The 21,784-nt window shown below is 39.5% G+C and overlaps 1 protein-coding gene across 4 annotated transcripts in view; it reads right to left on the reverse strand.

The window, feature by feature from the left end:
* Positions 1-21,784, reverse strand: part of SSBP2 (single stranded DNA binding protein 2) — a 186,301-nt gene that overhangs the window by 32,535 nt on the left and 131,982 nt on the right. For all 4 annotated transcript variants that reach the window (XM_080638072.1, XM_080638070.1, XM_080638069.1 and 1 more), the window contains 4 exons: positions 10,618-10,677; positions 7,551-7,617; positions 7,293-7,363; positions 3,451-3,518 (listed from right to left, as the gene is read on the reverse strand). In XM_080638072.1, the coding sequence (XP_080494198.1) occupies positions 3,451-3,518; positions 7,293-7,363; positions 7,551-7,617; positions 10,618-10,677 (266 nt within the window). The remainder of the gene's footprint in view (positions 1-3,450; positions 3,519-7,292; positions 7,364-7,550; positions 7,618-10,617; positions 10,678-21,784) is intronic.

Here is a 21,784-nt window from a genome sequence, read left to right on the forward strand (position 1 = left end):
GGAATGCCTTTTCTGCCTTATTTATTGGGAGAAAGGGGAGGTGAAGCAAGGAAAGGGACTCAACAGTACTCATGCTCCTCAGGTCAAATGGTCAGCATATTCAAACACTCAAATTTTCAGCAATTCCTAAATATTACAAGGTGAAATATGAGGTGCTCCTTTTTCCCCCCCAAAAAAAGTTGTTTTAGTTTCTATATGCAATATTTGTTTTATTAGATCCTGTTTTTCAGAAGAGAGCATGGAACTGCACCTGGGATGGATAAAGAGCCAACCAAGAGCTTGTGGGTCAGGATTAAAGGGAGGGCAGGAACAAGGGACATTACACTGAGGATCTGCTACTAGGCCACCCAACCAGGAAGACTGAGGATGAGGTCCTCATGTTCACAAGCCTTGTGCTCATGGAAACTTCAGCCACCCCGATATCTGTTAGAGGGTCAACACAGCAAGGCACCAGCAGTCCAGGAGGTTCCTGGAATGTGTTGGTGACAACTTCCTACTCCAAGTGATAGAGGAACCAGTGAGGAGGGGGGCCTATGTTGGACCTTATCCTCACATAGGAGGGGCTGGTGGGGAATGTGATGCTCCAAGGCAGCCTTGGCTATAGCGATCATGAGATGGTAGAGTTCGAGATCCTCAGGACAGTGAGAAGAGAGTGCAGCAAGCTCACTGCCCTGGACTTCCGGAGAGCAGGCTTTGGCCTCTTCAGGAACCTGCTTAGTAAAGTTCCATGGGATGAAGTTCTGGAGGAAAGAGGAGGGGCCCAAGAAAGCTGGTTGATATTCAAGGATCACCTCCTCTGAGCTCAGGAGCGTTGCATCCCAACAAAGAAGTCAGGCAAGAACACCAGTAGGCCTCCATGGAGGAACAAGGAGGTCCTGGACAAATTCCAGCATAAAAAGGAGGCCTACAGAGGGTGGAAACAGCGACAGGTAGCCCGGGAGGAATATAAACAGAGCAGTCAGGGATCAGGTTAGGAAAGCTAAAGCCCTGACAGAACTCAATCAGCCAGGGATGTCAAAGGCAACTCAAAAAGCTTCTACAGGTATACTGGTGATAAAAGTCAGAGAAAATGTGGGCCCTCTCCAGAAGGAAACAGGAGACCTGGTCACCCGGGATGTGGAGAAGGCTGTGGTACTCAATGACTTTTTGCCTCAGTCTTTGCCCACAAGAGCTACAGCCACACTGCCCAAGCCACAGAAGGCACTGGAGAATGAACCTCCTGCTGTAAGAAAAGATCAGGTTCGAGAACATCTAAGGAACCTGAAGGCGCACAAGTCTATGGGACCTGATGACATGCCTCCATAGGTTGTGAGGGAATTGGCAGATGAAGTGGCTAAGCCACTATCCATCCTGAGAAGTTGTGGCAGTCTGGTGAAGTTCCTGTTGACTGGAAATGGGAAACGTAACCCACATTTTTAAAAGGAAAAAAAGAAGACCTAGGGAACTGAAGGCTGGTCAGCTGGTGCCAGCAAGATCACGGAGCAGATCCTCCTGGAAACTATACCAAGGCACATGGGCAATAAGGGGGCAATTTGTGACAGCCAACATGGCTTCAGGGCAAATCATGCCTGACACATTTGGTGACCGCCTACAACAGGGTTGCAGCATTGGTGGATGAAGGAAGAGCAAATGATGTCATCTAGCTAGAACTGTGCAAAGCATTTGACACTGTCTGCGTGACATCCTTGTCTCTAAACTGGAGAGACATGAATCTGATGGATGGACCACTCTGTGAATAAGGAATTGGCTGGATGGTTGCACTCAAAAGAGTTGTGGTTGACGTCTTGATGTCCAAGTGGAAACCAGTGATGAGTATTCCTCAGGGGTCTGAGGAATGTCTCTGCTCTGGAGACAGGCTGAGAGAGCTGGGCTTGTTCAGCCTGGAGAAGAGAAGGCTTCTTAAGGGGAGACCTGAGAGCAGTACCCAGTGCCTGAAGGGGCTGCAAGAAGCCTGGAGAGGGGCTTTTGACAAGGGTCTGTAGGGAAAGGACAAGGAGGAATGGCTTTAACCTGACAAAGGGGAGACTGAGATGAGCTTTTACGCAGAAGTTCTTCCCTGTGAGGGTGGTGAGGCCCTGGCATAGGTTGCCCAGAGAAGCCGTGGCTGCCCCATCCTTGGCAGTGTTCAAGGTCAGGTTGGATGGGGCTTGGAGCAACCAGGTCTAGTAGAAGGTGTCCCTGTCCATGGCAGGGGGTTGGGACTGGATGAGCTTTAATGTCCCTTCCAACCCAAACCATTCTACGAAAACAGGAATATTTCTACTAACACTGGAAGTCTCTTCTCACCCCAAAACCCTGAAATTTTGTGTGACATTAAGTAACACAAATATATCTAGTGAAAGCATCAAATGGAGAATAGCTGTGACAATACTACAGATTACTCTGAGCTACCAAGATATTAAAATGGTGACTGAGATACATGATTAAGCCACAGTGACATGGACAGCTCTAAGTATAGACAGAAAACACTGTCGCAGATTCTGCTGGAAACCCATATGGTTTTTGTAGAGCCAAATACTACTAGCTTATAAAACACACATTTAAAAAAGCTATCTGTGTATTTTTTTCAATGCAATGCAAACAGGGGGCTTTGCTCTTTATTAAATGTTTAATTTGGATTGACAAAGTCATAAAACATTATTATGAATGTGCCAGTTTCAAAATGGAGTAATTTATGAAACAGCTATCACTATGACTAATTGGAGCTGCATTTTATCCTTAAACTTAGTCCTATACTGTTGATCCTAGTTCTTGAAAAATAAAGTCTGAAGTTGCAGTTTCCCAAGGGGCAAATAAATTCAATCAGGAAATTAAACATTGAGACACAGTTTATAAATTGAAGTAAAAAACCAAAATCACTCTTTTTTTTTTCTATTCAGGCATGACTGAGATATTCTTAATGCTTGAGACAGCATTGCAGGTCACATAAGCCATTAAAAGGTGCCAGTGAAATGTTAACACTGATCCCTGAAATTTGCTATTTTGTTCCAAAGACAGCATTTTTCTACAAACACGTAAAACCTTACTAAAACAGGTTACACCAAGTTTCAGCTTCAAACCTCACAGTAAAATACAATAAATTTGTAGAGGAATATAGAACATGTATTAGCTGTTTCAAAAGTAATCTGATAAGCATTAGTTATGATGGAGCAAGCAATTATTTAGCAGTACTACATTTGTGGAGTATATGCTTTCAGACTTACATATTATCAATGAATTCACAAGCTGGTTGTTGCCATTTTTTACAATAAGGACACTTTTTTAAATCACAGTTAGTAGTCATCAAAGCATGTTACTCATCAAAGCATGTTCTCCTTGTCTTATCCCAAATGTTACTTCTTGGTAATCCTTTTGTGGGTAATCCCCAACAAATTGCTGTATCCCAAATGTTACTTCTACAATGAAATAATGATTTTTCTAAATATGGCAAGATTTTATTGTTGTACTTACATGTTCATTCCAGGCATCCCTGGGCCACCTAAAGTATTCAGTGGGGGTCTCATTGCACCTCCATAGTTCTGTAATGATAACCAAGGGTCAGACTACCACAAAACAAAAAAAGAAAACCAAAGAGGAGGGGGGAAAAAAAGGACAGCAGGTTAATGATATCCCTATGTAACTGCTCACTGGATAGGCCAAAGTAATTCGTTCTTTCAGGAGTTTCCATTGTTGACTTCAAAAAATAACACTGTTAAATCCACAGAGAAAGACTTACAATACAATAGAAATAGACTAAGAATTGTCAGTTGTTTCAGGAGGAATTATTTACACATGCAAAAGTCAAGGCAATGGCCAGCTAAGGGGCAGGCTTTATAATGTATTTAACTTTTATATAGAGGGAACTCATTCAAAATCAGAAACCTAGACTTAAATTCTAAATTTCTACATCATGGCATTTAAATAGAATTATTTGTAATTAGATTTTGTTAGGATGTCAATAAATGCTTGTATAAAATTACACTATCACTTTTATAACATACAGCATAATCATTACATTTCTCTTCTAATCAGTCAATTCTAGTAAATCTATAGTAAGTAATATGAAAAGTATTTAATAATGAATGTCATAGCACTGCTAACAAATGCATTCTCAATGCCTATAAAATCTAAGTTTATGCTCTGATATTATGACAGAAGTTTAACCGTACTAGTTATGAGAAAAATAAATTATACCTATTTTCATTCAAAGGAATACAAGCAGAACAGTCTGGGAGTCATAACAGACTGCCTGAACTGTATTAATCCTGCTACATTTTTCTGATATTGCAAAAGAACGGATAATAGAAAATTCTCTACAATGGACACCTGTCTATTTTCAAAGAACACGGGAAAGTAATTTTTTTAAAAAAAGGGTAGTTGTTGCAGTCCGTTTTCCAACTAATAAAACCTATTTCATGTATGGTATAAATCATACACAGTTTATATGCTCCATAAACTATATCAGTCATACTTATGGGTGTTCTCTAAATCAGTCTGATTCATAAAACCATGTAAACATGAAGTCATGAATGGGAGAAATCCAACAATGATAGTCAAAGTGTGGGTCTGGTGCTGTTTATACTTTGACTGATATGGTCAGTTATCTAGAACTGATCTAGAAGTGATCAAGAATTAGGAGAAAAGTTTCTGTTGCTGAAACAAAACCCCCAAACTTAAAAATCTCTTAATTGTTAGCAATACTGAAAGAGTCCCATCGATAGCTGGTTTGCAAGAATACAACCAGAGGCTGTGAACATCCTCTTCCAGACTCAGCAGTGATATCTGAGTTGCTGGTCATCAATAACTACTTGCCTTTTTGTACCAGCAGGTAGACTGATTGGTGGCAAAAGTCAGCCAGATTAACTCCTGGTTAACCTAAGTTATCCTAAATGATTTGCCTGAGCAACTGTAGGGGAGTAAGTGATGGCTAGTCAAAACAGCTGGGCACAGTGACAACCCCAGCTGGCAGTGCTGGATTTGGAAGAGAACACAGTCTGACTAACAAGACAGCAGTTCTGTATCTGGTTTATTTCATTTTTCCATCTTGATGTGGAGGGCCGAGACATTCTCCCTGTTTGGTCTCCCTGGTATCTCCCCTCTTTATTTTAATTCAGGAATCATTTGTGTGGACTTGGGTTAAAGATCTCTATGAAATCCCGCAGGACTCGAAGAAACCTAATCAAATGTACTTCTAACTCTAATTGCTGCCAATTCTAATCAAATGTACTCTTCTGTCCTAAAATAAGAGTGCTTTCATTAAGGCTACCAATATACATGTTCCTTCATCTGCAGCTATACTCTCTGCAGAAGTTAGTGCCCCAGTTTGTTCCTTACAGCTTTTAACTCTTAAGTCAGCACCACCACTGTTTGTCCAGAACAACACAGTTGTTCAGAAGAGTGCTCTTCAACATCAGGTGGCCAAAAGGAGACAGATTAGCCAAAACCTTTTACTTAAATATTGAAGATGGCTTGATTCTTTTTGTCTAGAAAGCAGCAGGGAGCATGTGGGAGGCTCACCAGCAGATACAAAGGATGGGGAGAAGTAGCAGTCACAGACTGAAGGTAGTACCCCATTCATCTAACATAGCTATATCTTGAAAAAAGCCTGAACCTAATTCTCTGAACTTTTTCACAAATTCAAGTGTTTACAACCATCCACTTTTTTTTTTTTTTGTTTGTTTGTTTTCTGTTACTTAGTTTGAAACAGTCTAGAATCATAAAATACAAATCTGAGGTAAATTTTCTTTAAGTTTTCTAGCACGTGCATGCTATACTGGCCATAAGCATTTCTATATCAGCACATCAATTGTTCTGCAAGTTGACTGCCTGTGCAGCAAGGTAGCAGAGCTTCCTCCTACAGTCACACCTCAGTCAACTTTGCAAGAGGATGTTAAAAGTAGGTGTGAAGGAGTCATCAAATTTGGTTTTAGAACTGTATTCTGAGAAGATCCTAAATGCCAGAAACAAAGACAGATGATGATCTGTTTACAGAAAAGATCAATCTGCAAACTTAAATTTTGTGTAATTATATTTTTCCCCATTTTAAGAGGATGTTCAGTACAAGAGAGAGGAACCTTACAAAACCACTAGATTTTAGGAGACAGCAAAAATGTAAAAATCATTCTTGCAAAAATTGGCATGAGATTTGCCAGCTGTGTGACTAATGGTGCCGAATAAAGTATCAGTTCAATCTCACATGGCAGCATTGCAAAGCTTCTCTTCCTACCTCCAAAAGACAAGTGGCAAATATACTTCAGTGATACAAAAAAACCCAATAATTTAATAATTTAATAGTTTGTTGGTCACACAGCAGATATAGTGTAGACTGCACAACTGATTACTACCCAAGAAGACCCAAAACTGTAAAGACAGTTATGAACAGGTTTGAAAAGCAAAGGTATTTAATAATTTAAAATTCAGTTGCTATTCCAAGGAATAAAGAACTCTCTAGAGAGATTATCTGAAATGGGAAAGTAAAAATGCAAAGTGTGGGCACAACAAGCATGCTGTAAAACAAAATACTGGCAACACTGGTATGAAACACCACCACCTAAATCTTCTCACTGACAGCACTGACAAAACACAGAAAAATATTCTGGATTCATATTTCAGGTATGCATCAGAATTAACTTGTTTGCTGCTGAAATGTAATACTGACAAATATCCACTCATGTTTTCACAGGTTTGAAGAAAAAGCCTATAAATAATTAGTGTCCTGCAGAAGGCTGATTCTTGCAATGCAAGGTTGCTTTGGATGTCAGACACAGAGCTAGAGAGATTCTGCTGATTGACAAGGGGGAGAAATGGCAGCATGAAATCCTAATTTTACATTAAAATCTCACTAGCAGTCCCCCAAAATACAGATCAATAGTGGATGAAAGAAAAACTTTATAGAATTTTGGGGGTATCTTTGGTACACAGAGTTTGCCTTATTTAGATATATCAATCCTTTCCTCCTAAACAGTATGATCAATTACACTGGGAGGATGAGGAAACACTTGGTCTTCTTCACAAATGTCAGCCTTTGATTACAACATACACTGGCTGTAGGACAAACAGAACTTTTCTGAAATAAGCAAGGTAAGGGATTCCTCTTTTAATTTCAAATCTTAATTGAAATGACTGACGGTTTTATTTTAGACTTTGTACAGCCACAACTCAGAATTTTGTAAATTGTAAAAATAGCTTTTTTTAAAAAAAAATAAACGGGATTAGAAGAACAAGTCCTGGCCATCTTCAAGCTACGGAAAACCAGAGTAACAGAATCAGTACAGGCTTATCAATAAAAATGGGCATCTCTCTGTGGAAGGTACCTGTGGTCCTAATGGAACCATTCCTCTCGGGGGAGTCATTCTCTGCATTGGCCCACCCATGTTTGGATGCCCTGCAAATAAAATTTTGTAGCTTAAAAAACTATGCAATACACAAGCACCTTCTAAAACAGCTTTAACATATCACTCATTTTTAATTAACAGCTTAAGAAGCTGCAGTAAGCTTTGAACCAGGAAAAAGAAAGACACAAGTTTGAGAAGACAGTACTTTTGAACAGTCCAAATAACTATTTCATTCACCTTGCTGCCTTGTTGGGTCCATCCCACTAGGCAATAATGGCTGACTTCCTGGGACACCTCCGAGTGCCTGCAGGAACAGAAATCATGTTAAGAGCATATACTCCTTTGAAATTTACTTTAAAGATGCAATTGCCTAATTTGCACCTCCTCCGCCCACCCTTCACTTTATCTTACCTATTATTTAACCTCCAAACAGTGCCTTTTTCTTGGGTATGTAGCAATTTATCCCAAGCTTATGTTGTTACAGTTTTCCTTTTTAAATTCCTTTTTAACCATTATTTTAACATTTCCTTTCAGAAGTCAGGATGCAGGCACGGATATTCTCCAAGAGTGAGCCATAACTGAGCCAAGTGCACAGTATTCACAGTGTACAGCTAGTGAGCTGTGATGTGGGGAATATATTTTGTCTTTCACTCTGCCTTACTCTTCTTGAACGGCACCAATGCAAAGATAAGCTTATTATTCATATGCAGGATATAACAACTGTCACAAAACTTGCTCCTAAATCTTGCCTTGATACATTAAGGTACGCTGTGTTGTTACTTCACCTCTGGTCCAAATCAAACATATTGCTTTTATGACCTCACATTTTAATCCGACCTTTGTGTTTACAGTAACTGAATTAGATTTAAGGCTAATTTCTACAATCTCTTACCTGTAGTTTAGTCGACAAAAAAGAAGTTTTTTTATGAATGGGTCTTCGTGGCTGATCCACCTAGCATTTCAAAACACCACCACATTTTCAGTGAAAATGTATCCAGACTGAGTAAATCTGTTACTTGAAAGTAATCTACTCAGGCAACACAGGCAATGCTTACTCCAGGAATGGGTAAATTACTCTTGAATGGGAAATACCACAGTAGTCTTGGATATATACAAAAGGGAACTTATCTGCAAATACTGTAGAGTGTGTTCTACAAGAGGCAGGAAATTCACAATTAAAATGCACATTATTTCCTCAAAGGTAAAACAGTCAAAAGGTACTGCACTGCAAGATTAATGGAATTAACAAATAATCTGAGATGATGTCATTTAAATCAGAGTTTTACATGTACTTTGAAGGCTTGAAGTTAGAATAATGCATAAGAATAATACATGAAGTGTATGGGGAAGTGTCAACTACCAGCAAAGCAGGAACTTGTCACTTCTGCCAGAGATGGACACACAAGGACAAGGAGGCATTTGCTGCTGTGAGCACATGTGACCAAAGCCTTATCTCGTGCAGTCATTACACTGTGGATTCATTACACGAGGGACCATAGTTCCTTTCTAAAACGTCAGACTACTTCCCAAGTAAAACAAGTGACCTGCACAGCACAACGCATTGCCAACAGCAAGTAACTTTGTAGGTCTTGATCTTGTAGGATGTGATCAAGTACTGGAGGCAACTTAGGGGTATTCATGCCGCACTCAGTACTAATTTTCCTCCTACAAAGCCTAGACTAGCTCAGATAACCCTTACACAGCACTGTACATTGCTGTGCATGCATGTCCTGTGTTACCCTTACTTGCCTAAGAAACACAATCCCTACTTCAAGGCATTAAGGAATAAAATTATAGTTAACAGAGGGAATTTTAACTCTGATTTTTACTGACTTCCATCTAATCAAAATTTCAGCCTTAAAGCTGCACTACAGTAGTTTATTACTTCCACACATTGCCTATCTATACTGTAACTTATATAATGTCAGTGTTGCTAAAAGCAGTAATTCATTGATGTGGCATAATGTAAGTGAATGGCAAGAGCAGTAATTCACTGAGATTATGTGATTATGTTACAGCTCTGAACTGGAAATATCACAATCTGCAGACAAAAGCACATCTGAAACTAAAACTGCAGGTTCGCAGTGGTTTCACAGCACTCATCACATCCTGCTTCTACCTGCCAGCATTTACAGTGTTCAGAAACAGAAAAACAAAAGAATATGTGAAACCCAAACACTGGAGTGTTTTTGGCTCAGGTATAACTGAGAAGTGTAAAAATAAAGAAGATATTTTGTACTGAGTTACAGTATGTCTGTAGCAAAGATTTAACTGATACTTCAGTTGTCCCTTGATGATCACTTCTGCAAGGTTAATTAAGTCACCCATTTCCCTTGTGAGAAAGCAGCTGTGGTACAGGTAACTTAACCTGCTCTCAAACATCACTGTGTTTGATGTAGGGGAATATCTGAAGAAGTCGTGGCACCTGGTATACGCAGCCCACGCAAATTTAAACTTCATGCTTTGTGACAATATGCTGGTGCTAAAGACAAGTTTGTTCATGTGTTATACAGACCCAAAAAATAGCCAGCTCACTGAGCTGTGACAAGAAAGGCATTCCGGGGAGTCTAAGTTGGACCAAAACACCCATTCCATCTATCTTATGACCTTTCCCAATATCTCTTCTAATATCCTCCTCTATCTGCACCAAGAAGAACTTAAAAATACAAATGCTATCTGCTTTCAGAACCAAACAGCAGCTCATAACTCATTCCTGTTACGCTGCCACGCATATCCTTTTTGGAAATGAGAGAAATTGGGAATTTGATGCTTTTATGAAGACTTCAGTGTCTCTAAGAGCCATAAAGCACTTCACAGTATCTCCTTCTCACCAATAATCTTCATATTTACTAAGAAGTAAATATACTTCATATATCCAACAAAGATTAGGAGGTAGTGATGCATTTTACATAGAATTAAGTAAAAAATATTCTCAGAGCTAACTGCTTGATGTGTGGTTAGGAACTTTAGAGAGTGTAACAATTATGGGGACATTCTGCCTCCATCTCAGAGGCGGCAGCATTGACTGGAGGTTAATGCAGCACAACACAAGGCAACTATGTCTTCCCTCTGCAAAAAGCTTAGCTCACAATTTTGAGGCGTAGACACTATGCATAGGAAAGTCAGCTGGGAGTGGCATGGCTGCACCTTATCAAAATGACTAATGGTCAGATAAAATGGGGTGGGGAAGTACCTGAATGAGTTTTGTATCCCACAAGCCCTTGACAGCCAACAATACAACATTCCCTGTCCCCACCACTGTACCATCACCTTGGACCAGGACGCATCAATGAAAAACTCTTACCTGATTAGGTATTCTTAAAGGTGGCCTTGGACCTCCAGGGTATCGAGGAGACATGAAAGGCTATGAAAAACAAAGAAATACTGCTAAATAATTCAACTTAGTTTGCAAATACCACATTGAGTCATTGGGTGTATGCCTTGTGCCATGCTCACACCTCAAGCATCCAGCTTAAATACTTCCACAGAGCGTTCAGTACCTTTTTCCACAATGTTTTGCAGAACTAAATAAATTTTGAGATGCATCTATTTAGAACTTTGCTACAGCAATTGTGAGTGCAGAATATAAGCAATGCTTTAACAGTGTGGAATAATAAACCATTTAGATCACATAATCACACACCTATACTTTCCACTGGAGAAGGGGGAAAGATATGAACCCTGGAATAGAAAACAAAAATGTTCTTGGAAAAGTAAAGTGGTAAGTAATAGCATAAAAATCCACAAATACTTCCCATTCACTTTTTCATAATAATACAGTAAAATGTAATACAAGATTGTGAAGACACAGATTTCAAGTTTATGTTGTTCCATTAACAATATTAATTCAATGTTGCACTTGTCCCGTCTTCCATATGCAACTCCATGCTCATGCAGTACGTCTCCTCTCTCAAAACCAAATTTATACCCCAAATCTGTCATACCATCCTGCACCTTGTGAAGTTCTAGTGTCGCTTGGTAACTACTATACTACATGATTCACAGCCCATGTGACATGTGACAAGGAAGGTTAGTCTCTTATGATAAAAAAATAGTAGTACCAGCAAATACATTTAACATCTTTACTTATTCCACCCTAAAGTGTGACAATAATCTAGAAATGTAAACAGCCAGGAGGTTAGTGGCAAGTGTATGACCTACATACAGGAAAAAAAAGGGACAAACATCTGACTAAACAGATGATGAAGAGGAACATTTTGGCAAGCAAGCGTACCTATAACTACAGAAGAAAATGAAAAGCTAAAAGTATGGTCTGACTGTGAACACAGGGACGAAAAGACTGACTCTTTGTATTGCAAAAGAGGAGCTCACTTCTGTTCACGACACTGCCACTGGAGCCAAAGGAGAGATAAAGGAGAGGAGTTTGCTGGGACTGCCCAGGTGCCATCTCTAATAACAAAGGAGCTACTGCACTTTTAAACCCACTCTTTGGTGTCTCTTTGAAAAGAAAGAAATATACCTACACAGGCATCATCTAGCCAGCTGTAGCTATGGACCAAGGAATGGCATATTTCAGCTCCATCAGCACTGCTGCGTTATAAACTAAAATGCCAGTGACAATCAATGCTAGTAATCATGTATTAATAGTAGTAATAGGTAGCAAAAGAATTATAATTATTTTACCAATAATCAGTAAAGGACTTTTTCCTATGATCTTGCATAAAAAAATTAATAGATCCTTTCACACCTTAGAATCAGATGAAAGCTGAAATAATGTAACCTATATAAACATGAATTCAAAATAGGTACTAGAAAGCAATTTTATATGGAGAGGATTTACAAACTGAAGAAGACAGTTCAGTGACAATTGTGAAAACATTATTAAAAAAGGCATTTGAAATTCTGTGCTATAGAAGAGGGAGCCTTCCTTCATGCCCTTTCTCTGATGGTGAGAGTCTCTGATAAGGAAGAAAGACATTAAAAAGCGTTCCGCATGTGGTGAAGGCTGTAAACATGCAGGCCTTTGTAAAGCAGTAAAAGCATGAGAAAATTAGATTTCCATAAAGGTCAACCTAGTGCATTATCTGGGGTGCAGCAAGATACCCTAGTGAGTAACTTAGATTTGTCTTACCTCATTCAGCAAACACAACCTTAACTTGATTTACAGTTGTTACAGTTCATAAAAGGGGTATCAGCAGTGTCTCTCAAGTCAACCGTACCTTAATATAGAATCACACTACTAATATTAGTATATAACTGTGCGTTATTTAGCAGAACATTGCTCCTTTCAAGCACAGTGGAAACCTGCTTGTTCCTCGCTCTCCAGTGGGTTCACCTTTCTATGCAGTTTATAAAAACATCTCAAACTGTAATTTTTTTCATAGAATTGAAATTTTATTAAAAACAGTGACACAAATACCCCACTGCAGTAACAAGAGAAAGCAGCTTACTAATAAAAAGTCACAACTTCACTTTTCAAAAGATGGTTTCTAATGCCTGAGAGTAAGTCTGTATGGTTTGATTTGCTGTGCCCTGATGTGAGTAGCTGCCTCAGATTTTTGAGAAGGTCTGGGTCTAGGCAGGTCTCAAGCCCAGTAACTTAAAACTGATGGTCACAGAGTTTTAATTGGTCAGTGTAGCACTTGTCTTTGAAGACAAAAAATTGATTCTTCACATGTTTAAGAAACAAACATTTGTTCCTGCTACCTCAGACTTGTGCCAAATCAAAATTCAGCACCTGGATAGTCGAAAACCAGTAACGGATTCCCACACTAAATTCTCTCCTTATTTGCCTCAAAAGTTCAGCAGCGGAAGTGGATAGGAGCTGCGCCGTGCCAATGAATCAAAGACTTCCTTGCTCACCACAGCTAGCAGGGAGGAAGAGGGCTGTCAGCAATACAGAGTACAAAAACCACTTCTTCCACCGAAGGATTAGAGGCATATGACTTACAAAAAAGTAAAAAAATGTAATATGCTATTCTCTACTCATATATTATGACTATATATTGTACAATATATAAAAATATACATCATCCTACATAAAAACATAATACATATAACAATATCATAGTGATATGTCAGTATATGGTTTTATGTGCTATGATAATAAAATAATAATTTATAATAATTAAAAAATAATCAGTATTAAAGTAGAAAGAAATTGAAAAATATGCCAAAAGATAGGAACTATAATCAAATAATACAGCAACTTTAGCCATTAGGTAGGAAGAAGACAGAGTGGAGCAAAATATTATCTCCCAGAGCCCTCTCTGTGCATAAGGATACTCTCCAAATAATATCTGGCATTTCAGGTCCAGATTCTGCTTAAGATGTTGCGAAGCCTGTCTATGGGAAACCACAGAATCACACAGAATCACAGAACATCAGGAATTGGAAGGGACCTCAAAAGATCATCTAGTCCAATCCCCCTGCCGGAGCAGGAACACCTAGATAAGGTTACATAGGAATGTGTCCAGGAAGGTTTTGAATGTCTCCAGAGAAGGAGACTCCACAACCTCCCTGGGCAGCCTGTTCCAGTGTTCTGTCACCCTCACTGAGAAGAAGTTTCTTCTCAAGTTTAAGTGGAACCTCTTGTGTTCCAGTTTGTACCCATTACCCCTTGTCCTATCATTGTTTGCCACTGAGAAGAGCCTGGCTCCATCCTCGTGACACTCACCCTTTATATATTTATAAACATTAATGAGGTAACCCCTCAGTCTCCTCTTTTCCAAACTAAAGAGACCCAGCTCCCTCAGCCTTTCCTCATAAGGGAGATGTTCCACTCCCTTAATCATCTTAGTTGCCCTGCGCTGGACTCTCTCCAGCAGGTCCCTGTCCTTCTTGAACTGAGGGGCCCAGAACTGGACACAATATTCCAGATGTGGTCTCAACAGGGCAGAGTAGAGGGGAAGGAGGACCTCTCTCGACCTACTGACCACCCCCCTTCTAATATACCCCAGGATGCCAGTGGCCTTCCTGGCCACAAGGGCACAGTGCTGGCTCATGGTCATCCTCCTATCAACCAGGATCCCCAGGTCCCTTTCCCCTTCACTGCTCTCTAATAGGTTATTCCCCAACCTGTACTGGAACCTGGGGTTGTTCCTGCCCAGATGCATGACTCTACACTTCCCCTTGTTATATTTCATCCCATTTTTCCCAGCCCAACTCTCCAGCCTGTCCAGGTCTCGCTGGATGGCAGCACAGCCTTCTGGCGTGTCAGCCACTCCTCCCAGCTTAGTGTCATCAGCAAACTTGCTGACAGTACACTCAATTCCCTCATCTAAATCATTGATGAATATATTAAATAATACTGGTCCCAATACTGACCCCTGAGGCACCCCACTAGATACAGGCCTCCAACTAGACTCCGCCCCATTGACTACAACTCTCTGGCTTCTGTCCTTCAGCCAGTTTGCAGTCCACCTCACTACCTGATCATCCAGACCACACTTCCTCAGTTTAGCTATGAGGATGCTGTGGGAGACTGTGTCAAACGCTTTACTGAAGTCAAGGTAGACCACATCCACTGCTCTGCCATCATCCATCCACTGTGTTATGTCTTCATAAAAGGCTATGAGGTTGGTCAAGCAGGACTTCCCCTTGGTGAAGCCATGTTGACTGCCCCTCATAACCCTCTTATCCTTGATATGCCTTGAGATAGCACCAAGGATAAGGTGTTCCATCACTTTCCCAGGGATGGAGGGGAGGCTGACCGGTCTATAGTTACCTGGGTCCTCCTTCTTGCCCTTTTTGAAGATTGGAGCGACATTTGCTTTCCTCCAGTCCTCAGGCACCTCTCCCGTTTCCCAAGATTTGGTAAAGATGATGGAGAGTGGTCTAGCAATGACTTCAGCCAGTTCCCTCAGCACCTGTGGGTGCATCCCATCAGGACCCATGGATTTATGGATGTCCAGATTGCTTAATTGCTCCCTAACCCAGTCCTCATCAACTAAGGCAAACTCCTCCAATTTCCCGACTTCCTCTGGGTCCTCAGGGGTACAGGGCTCCTCAGGACAGCCTCCAGCAGAGTAGACAGAGACAAAGAAGGCATTCAGCAACTCTGCCTTCTCTCTATCTTCTGTCACCAGGGCACCCACCCCATTCATCAGTGGGCCTACATTACCTCTGGTGTTGGTTTTATCTGCCATATATTTGAAAAAGCTCTTTCTGTTGTTCTTGACCCCTCTCGCCAGATTTAATTCTAAGGAGGCCTTAGCTTTCCTAGTTGCCTCCCTACATCCTCTGACAACAGCCTTTACATTCTTCCCAAGTGGCCAGCCCCTCCTTCCTGATCTGTAAACTCTCTTCCATTTGAGCTTACCCAGCAGTTCCTTGTCTAATCACGCAGGTCTCCTGGCTCCCTTCCTTGATTTCCTACGTGTCGGGATGCTTTGATCTTGAGCTTGGTAGAAGCAGTCCTTGAATGCTAGCCAACTATCTTGGGCCCCTTTACCTTCAAGCAGCTTTGCCCATGGGATTTCCCCCAGCAAATGCTTGAAAAGGCCAAAGTTTGCCCTGCTGAAGTCCAGGGTTGCGCTTTTGCTTGCTATTCTGTTCCTGCCACACGAGATCCTAAACTCCACCATTTCATGGTCACTACAACCGAGGCAGCCCTCAACCTTTACTGCTTCAACTAGACCCTCCTTGTTAGTGAGGATGAGATCCAGCAGTGCTCCTCTCCTAGTTGGTTCCTCCACCATTTGCATCAGAAAGTTATCATCCATACACTGGAGGAACCTCCTGGACTGTGGCTGGGTTGCTGAGTAGTCTTTCCAGCAAACATCAGGGAAGTTAAAATCCCCCACGACGATCACGGCCTGTGACTGTGAGGCCGCTCTCAGCTGCCTGTAGAAGGCCTCGTCAACTTCCTCACCCTGATCTGGTGGCCTGTAATAGACACCTACAACAGTATCACCCCTGCCAGCCTGCCCCTTAATTCTCACCCATAGACTCTCAACCTGCTCCCCATCTGTGCCAGGACAGTACTCAGTACATTGTAGATGCTCTCTCACGTAAAGAGCAACTCTGCCACCTTGCCTGGCTGGCCTGTCTTTCCTGAAAAGGACATAGCCATCTATGAGCACGTTCTAGTCATGTGAGCTGTGCCACCATGTCTCTGTAATTGCCACCAGATCATAATCCACTGACCGAACACAGGTTTCTAGCTCCTCCTGCTTATTCCCCATGCTGCACGCATTGGTGTACAGGCATTTCAGGGCGCGAGCTGAGCACACCGATTTCACCCTATGGGGATGGGAGGCCTCCCAGTCCTCATCAAGTCTAGAGTGCTGCCCCACTAGTGCCAGCCCAGCTACAACCCCATCCAGTCTCTCAAATCAGTCTCTGAAAGCTGATCTGACTGGGGAAGAAGAGTATTACCAGAGTGGCTCCATTCTACAGTAATTTCCAGAGGCTGAAATGGCTCTCAAGGATTTCCAGTCACCACTGCAGCCTTCCAGTCCTCCTAAATCACCACAGGGACATTACGAGGAGTACAAGGAGGTGTAAACAACACTACTGCACACTGTCCTCAGCTACAGTTTATTTCTCAAATAGAGTTCAGGAACTGATATATACACCAGTGTATTAAAAAAAACCCAAACACCAAAACAAACACACAAACAAAAACACCCAAAAAACCAAACACCCATAAAAAACCCCACCAAAACCAAACCCCAAACAAAAAAACAAATCAAACCAAAAATTAACAATGAAGTAAAACAAAAAGAGCAAACAAACAAAAAAAAATGTAAAGAGAAAAAAAATATGAAGAAAACAAAAGAACAGCAAGAATGTCATATCTAAGCCACAACTGAGATGGAGATGTCACCAGCGTTTGAAAACCTGTGTCATACAAGTTATAGCAACAGCATAAGATTCTGGAAAATGTTTTGGAGAACAGCCAATGAAACACATCTGTGAGCATCAGTATATTGTAATTACTGCCTTCAGGTATAAAATTCAGTAATTTGGTATCACAGGAAGCATCCTGAAGGCTGCTGTCATGCAGCTGTGACCAAAGCAGAAGCTTTGGTCTACTAAACTAGGTGAAAAAGAAGCCAGAGAAGAAAAAACTTTTGTTCAGTTACTGCAGACTACATGGACCATATGCATTTATCAACTTAAAGAGAAAAAAAAAAAACACTTAAAGGGAGAAAATTACAAAAAAAAAGAATACTTAAAAAATACTAAAAGAATACAGACTACACAAAATAAAATCAGTAAGAGAAATGTCAAATTTAGTAAGCTCCCTGCTATTACTTATAGCATCCTATCAAGCTGAATTGTTAAAAATAAGTTCTTGTTATTGTTGAACAATTACAACAATTGTTGTAATTGTAAAAAAATAAAGTTATTGTTAAATACAAGAACTGTGTAATTATTACTCTGTCTTTTTTTAGTTGTTTGGATGATTCTAGAATATGGTGTGGCTTAGTTTTCTTGTACCTCATACCAATGGAATAAAAGAATTTAAAAGACAGTGTTCTACTAAGTATGACAGATTTCAATAAATCTATTTATATTTACATTTACTTCCCTTCCAAAAGCTGGGAAAATAATTTACTTGTTTCAAAATATAGTGGGGGATTTTTACATTGACATTTTCATCCTTTTTCTACTTATTTAGTTACGTTTATCGACCATGTTCTGTAAAAGATAAATTGCAAAATTTACAAAAATCCACAGTCAAATAACTAATCCTAAATATTGCTCACATTTCAATTCCTGATGAGATTGAATTTACTGTAAATATTCGTATGTATTCCAATACATACATATTACATGATACCCTATGGCTTGTTATACTGGATAGCACAACCTTATGTAAGAAACACATACACACACCAGGAAAATACATAAATGTAGTTCAAAAAGAATCACTGCAATCATTAGGCATTAGTAATGAGGAGGCTGCACATATCTGCCGACTGTAAAATACCAAGAGCTAACATGTTGATGAACAAAGCCCAGGCTCAGGAGTACAAAATGGAATGCATATCACTTGAATAAAAGAATCCTGTCACCATAGCATGAAAAAAACCCACCTTTTTCAGTTAGGTTAGCTTAAAATAACAACGCTCATCAAGATTAGATTCACATGAACGTCTTCCTACCTAGGTGTACCTAAAGTTTTTTCAGCTCAAGAAAAACATGTTTTGTCTGGTCAAAGCAGGACATAAGGTGTGTTTTAAAGCACACCACCAATTTGGTTTAAATTACTACATTTAAGGACACTGCAGAAAGCAGGGCAGTAGCTCAACCAGTCCCTAACAGCTCTATGCAGACCTGAAAGAGGATGCCCATGCTACACTCTTACTGTTTTTTACATGCTTAGGAAAGCAGAGGAAAAGGTTCTGCTTGCACCAGAGTGCTCTCTCAAAACACCCCTAAATTCATGATCTTAGAAGCAAACAAATCCAAGTAATAACTCTTCTTCAGCATCCTTTTTTTTTTTTTTATTTAACTTTCATTATCAAATTTAGAATACTCTCCTTAGAATGTATGTCTCAACACTGTGAGAGGAGCATAGCAAGACTACACCACAAACTAAAAAATACAAGGTGAAACAGTTTTAGCACTGGAAAAGACAGAAATGGCATTAATTGGTTTGTATAATTCAGTCACCATAACCAGCACAAGCTCTAAATACCATTTATCACTAGAAGCTGAAAACGGAACCAGAGACTTTGCTCGTGCACACTATGACAAATTATTTAAAATTAATTGTGCTGCTACTTGGAGATCAGGTATTTTAAGAGGGTTCAAGCTGCCAGCATCAAGGTCATAAGCCAGACAGGAATTCTCATAATGAGCAAATCCCTTCATTTATTCATTTAAAGTTCTAAGTGATAAGAAGTGAAACAAACAAAAGATCTTTGTTCTCCTCTCCTTCATTAAAAAAGGAATTCAATTGCCAAGTGATATATTCTGTCTCTGAAAATGCAAGTAATATTTATCTTTTCTCATTTGCAAACTATTCCTGGTTAAAATGGTTGGCATCACTTAACTATTTATATTCCAAATTGTAAGAAATAAGATTACAAATATTTTTATTTCATTTTTTATATTATAGTAGCAGTATTGAAAAATTACTAGGAAGAACATTTTAATGTATCTCCTTAAGACTCCTGTGTTTTATAAAATGGTTTAGAAGTGCTTTACAACTACCACTAGCTGTGTGCTTCCATTCTCAATGAAATGGGTTTTGTACTCTTATTTTTAAGAGTACTGATGATGAACCATAAAGTAGGTGTGAATTGAATTTATCCGAGTTACAATTCATATACTTTCATTAATTTAGTTTCCTCTATGCTTTTTTTGCAGACATCTCCATCAGCAGCAACAGTCATTGCAGTGTATAAGACACTCTTCATTAACACATTTTAATTCTAACCAGGACTAAACTAAAATAGCTCTCCAAATAACACTCTTGCCCTGGCACAGTCTGCTGATAAGCACAAATATGCAACTTATCCTCTGCAAAGCTCAGACAGGCTATCATAAATTTAAACAAATTATTTTCCTATTCAACTGCATTTTACTGTTAATTTTAAAACCCTTCTTGTCCTCCTTTGCTCCCCATATGTCTATTGGTATAGAGGTATTTGTTTTATATTTTGCTAAATTATTTTGGAGATGAAATTTGGCTTACACACTATACATCTTGTAATCCACCAGTAGAAATCAAACTGTTTTCATCTACGCTATTTTGCATGTTATAAAAAAATTGTTAAAATCTAAGCATTGAGACAGGATTTCCCTCTACATTGGCCTTTCCTCATGATCAAACATATTTGCGTGAGCGAATTCTTCTCTGTTCTTCAGACAAAGTCCCTGAAAAAAATAACTTCTGTATTTATGGTTTTCTAAGAGCAGCCTGACATGCTTTAGCAACCTCTAAACAGCAACAGTAAGAGGTTTGATTTAATTTAAGAGTATGGAGCAAAATTTTTTTTTTTTTTAATCTGAACGCTTTCTACAGACATTAAATATTCCGAAAGTTACAAGAATACTAGTATTTCAAATGAAATGAATGCTTTATCTCTAGCCAAGAAATACAGGAGTCATTGCACCATACGAAAGAATGCTGTAATACCTTGCATGGTCAGCATAGAAAGACGAAGAAACTAAACCTTTTCCTAAACCAAAACCAAAACAAAAAACCCAAACAAAAAACCAAACACCTCCCCCAAAACAAAACAAAAATATTTTGCCCCTAGCTAAACAGGTGGGAGAGAGAGGTTCTAGGTTCTGCACAAGAAAATTAATGGATTTTTTTTTTTTTAACCAAAAAAAAAAAAAAAACAAAAAACCCCACAAAAACAAACCCGCAAAACAACACAATTTTAGAAGGGCTATTACCTACATGCATTTTAAAACTGGTTAACAGCTTTTACTTAAATTTCTATTGAATGCAAATACTACAGCAAATGAGAGTATTTCAAACATTACAAGCCAAAACTAAAGCACCAAGAAGTATAACCTCCTCAGAAAACAAACTGTGCTTTTAGAAATCAGACATCATATGCACCACTAAGCTTGACAGAGGTTTTCTTCAAATTTAGTAAACCTTCTATTGACCCCTAATTATAGTAAATGACTGATTTTCTTGGAACAACTTTGACAATGACAAGCTGGAGTTTGTTATTCCTGCTGTTAAATTTAATAAACATATTATTTCAAAGCTACATGTATTATCATCATCCCAGGATTTTGTCTTCAAACCTAAGCACTTGCGGCTCATGTAAAAAGGAAGAGTCAGACTTAGACGGGAACTTGAATTAACCTCAGCAGAAGGAAGCATCATACATAAATGACAATCTTTCCCCCGACTCTACCACTTCAGCAGTAATTATAACGCCAAATTTGGCATATGGTCAGTACCCATAAAATTCTAAAGGTTATCTCACAGAGAACTTCAATTTTCAGGATAAGCTTCTAAAGTTCAGAACTGATCTAGGGAAATGACTCGTGCCCAATTTCACTTCTTCCCCCTGCTTCACAACTAGCAGTGGGTCTGTGGCTGTGTGAGATGCACTTGTGGAAGAGGAGGCTGGGGAAGCATGGGCTCAGAGCTTATTTAGCTACTCAAGCTGAGCAGTTTTAATTATTCTAACAGTTACAAGCAGCAAAACCATTACCACAACTGCAGAATGGAATTATCAAAGCCAGCAGATGTCGGACACCTTTATCTTTTTTTTAAGTTGACTTTATTCCTGGTATTGAGAGAAAATGAACAAACAAGAGAGGAACAAACACAAACTACTCGCAGATCTTTCTAGACGATAATCCCTTCTCACATAGTCTAAAAAGTCAAAATAATTTTTTAAATTAAGATATTTTAAAATGCAGTGTGATATTCACAAGGACAAGAATGTGCAGATCCAAACTCTGCAAAGGATTAGAAATATATTTGTAATTTTATGCACTTGAGTGTTCCCAGTGGGTGCCAGTCTGCTATACTGGGGTGGATGCATTTACAACCAACAGAGATTTCAAAAATACAGTAA

Source organism: Psittacula echo, assembly GCF_963264785.1.
Source record: "Psittacula echo genome assembly, chromosome: Z".
Lineage (NCBI taxonomy): Eukaryota > Metazoa > Chordata > Aves > Psittaciformes > Psittacidae > Psittacula > Psittacula echo.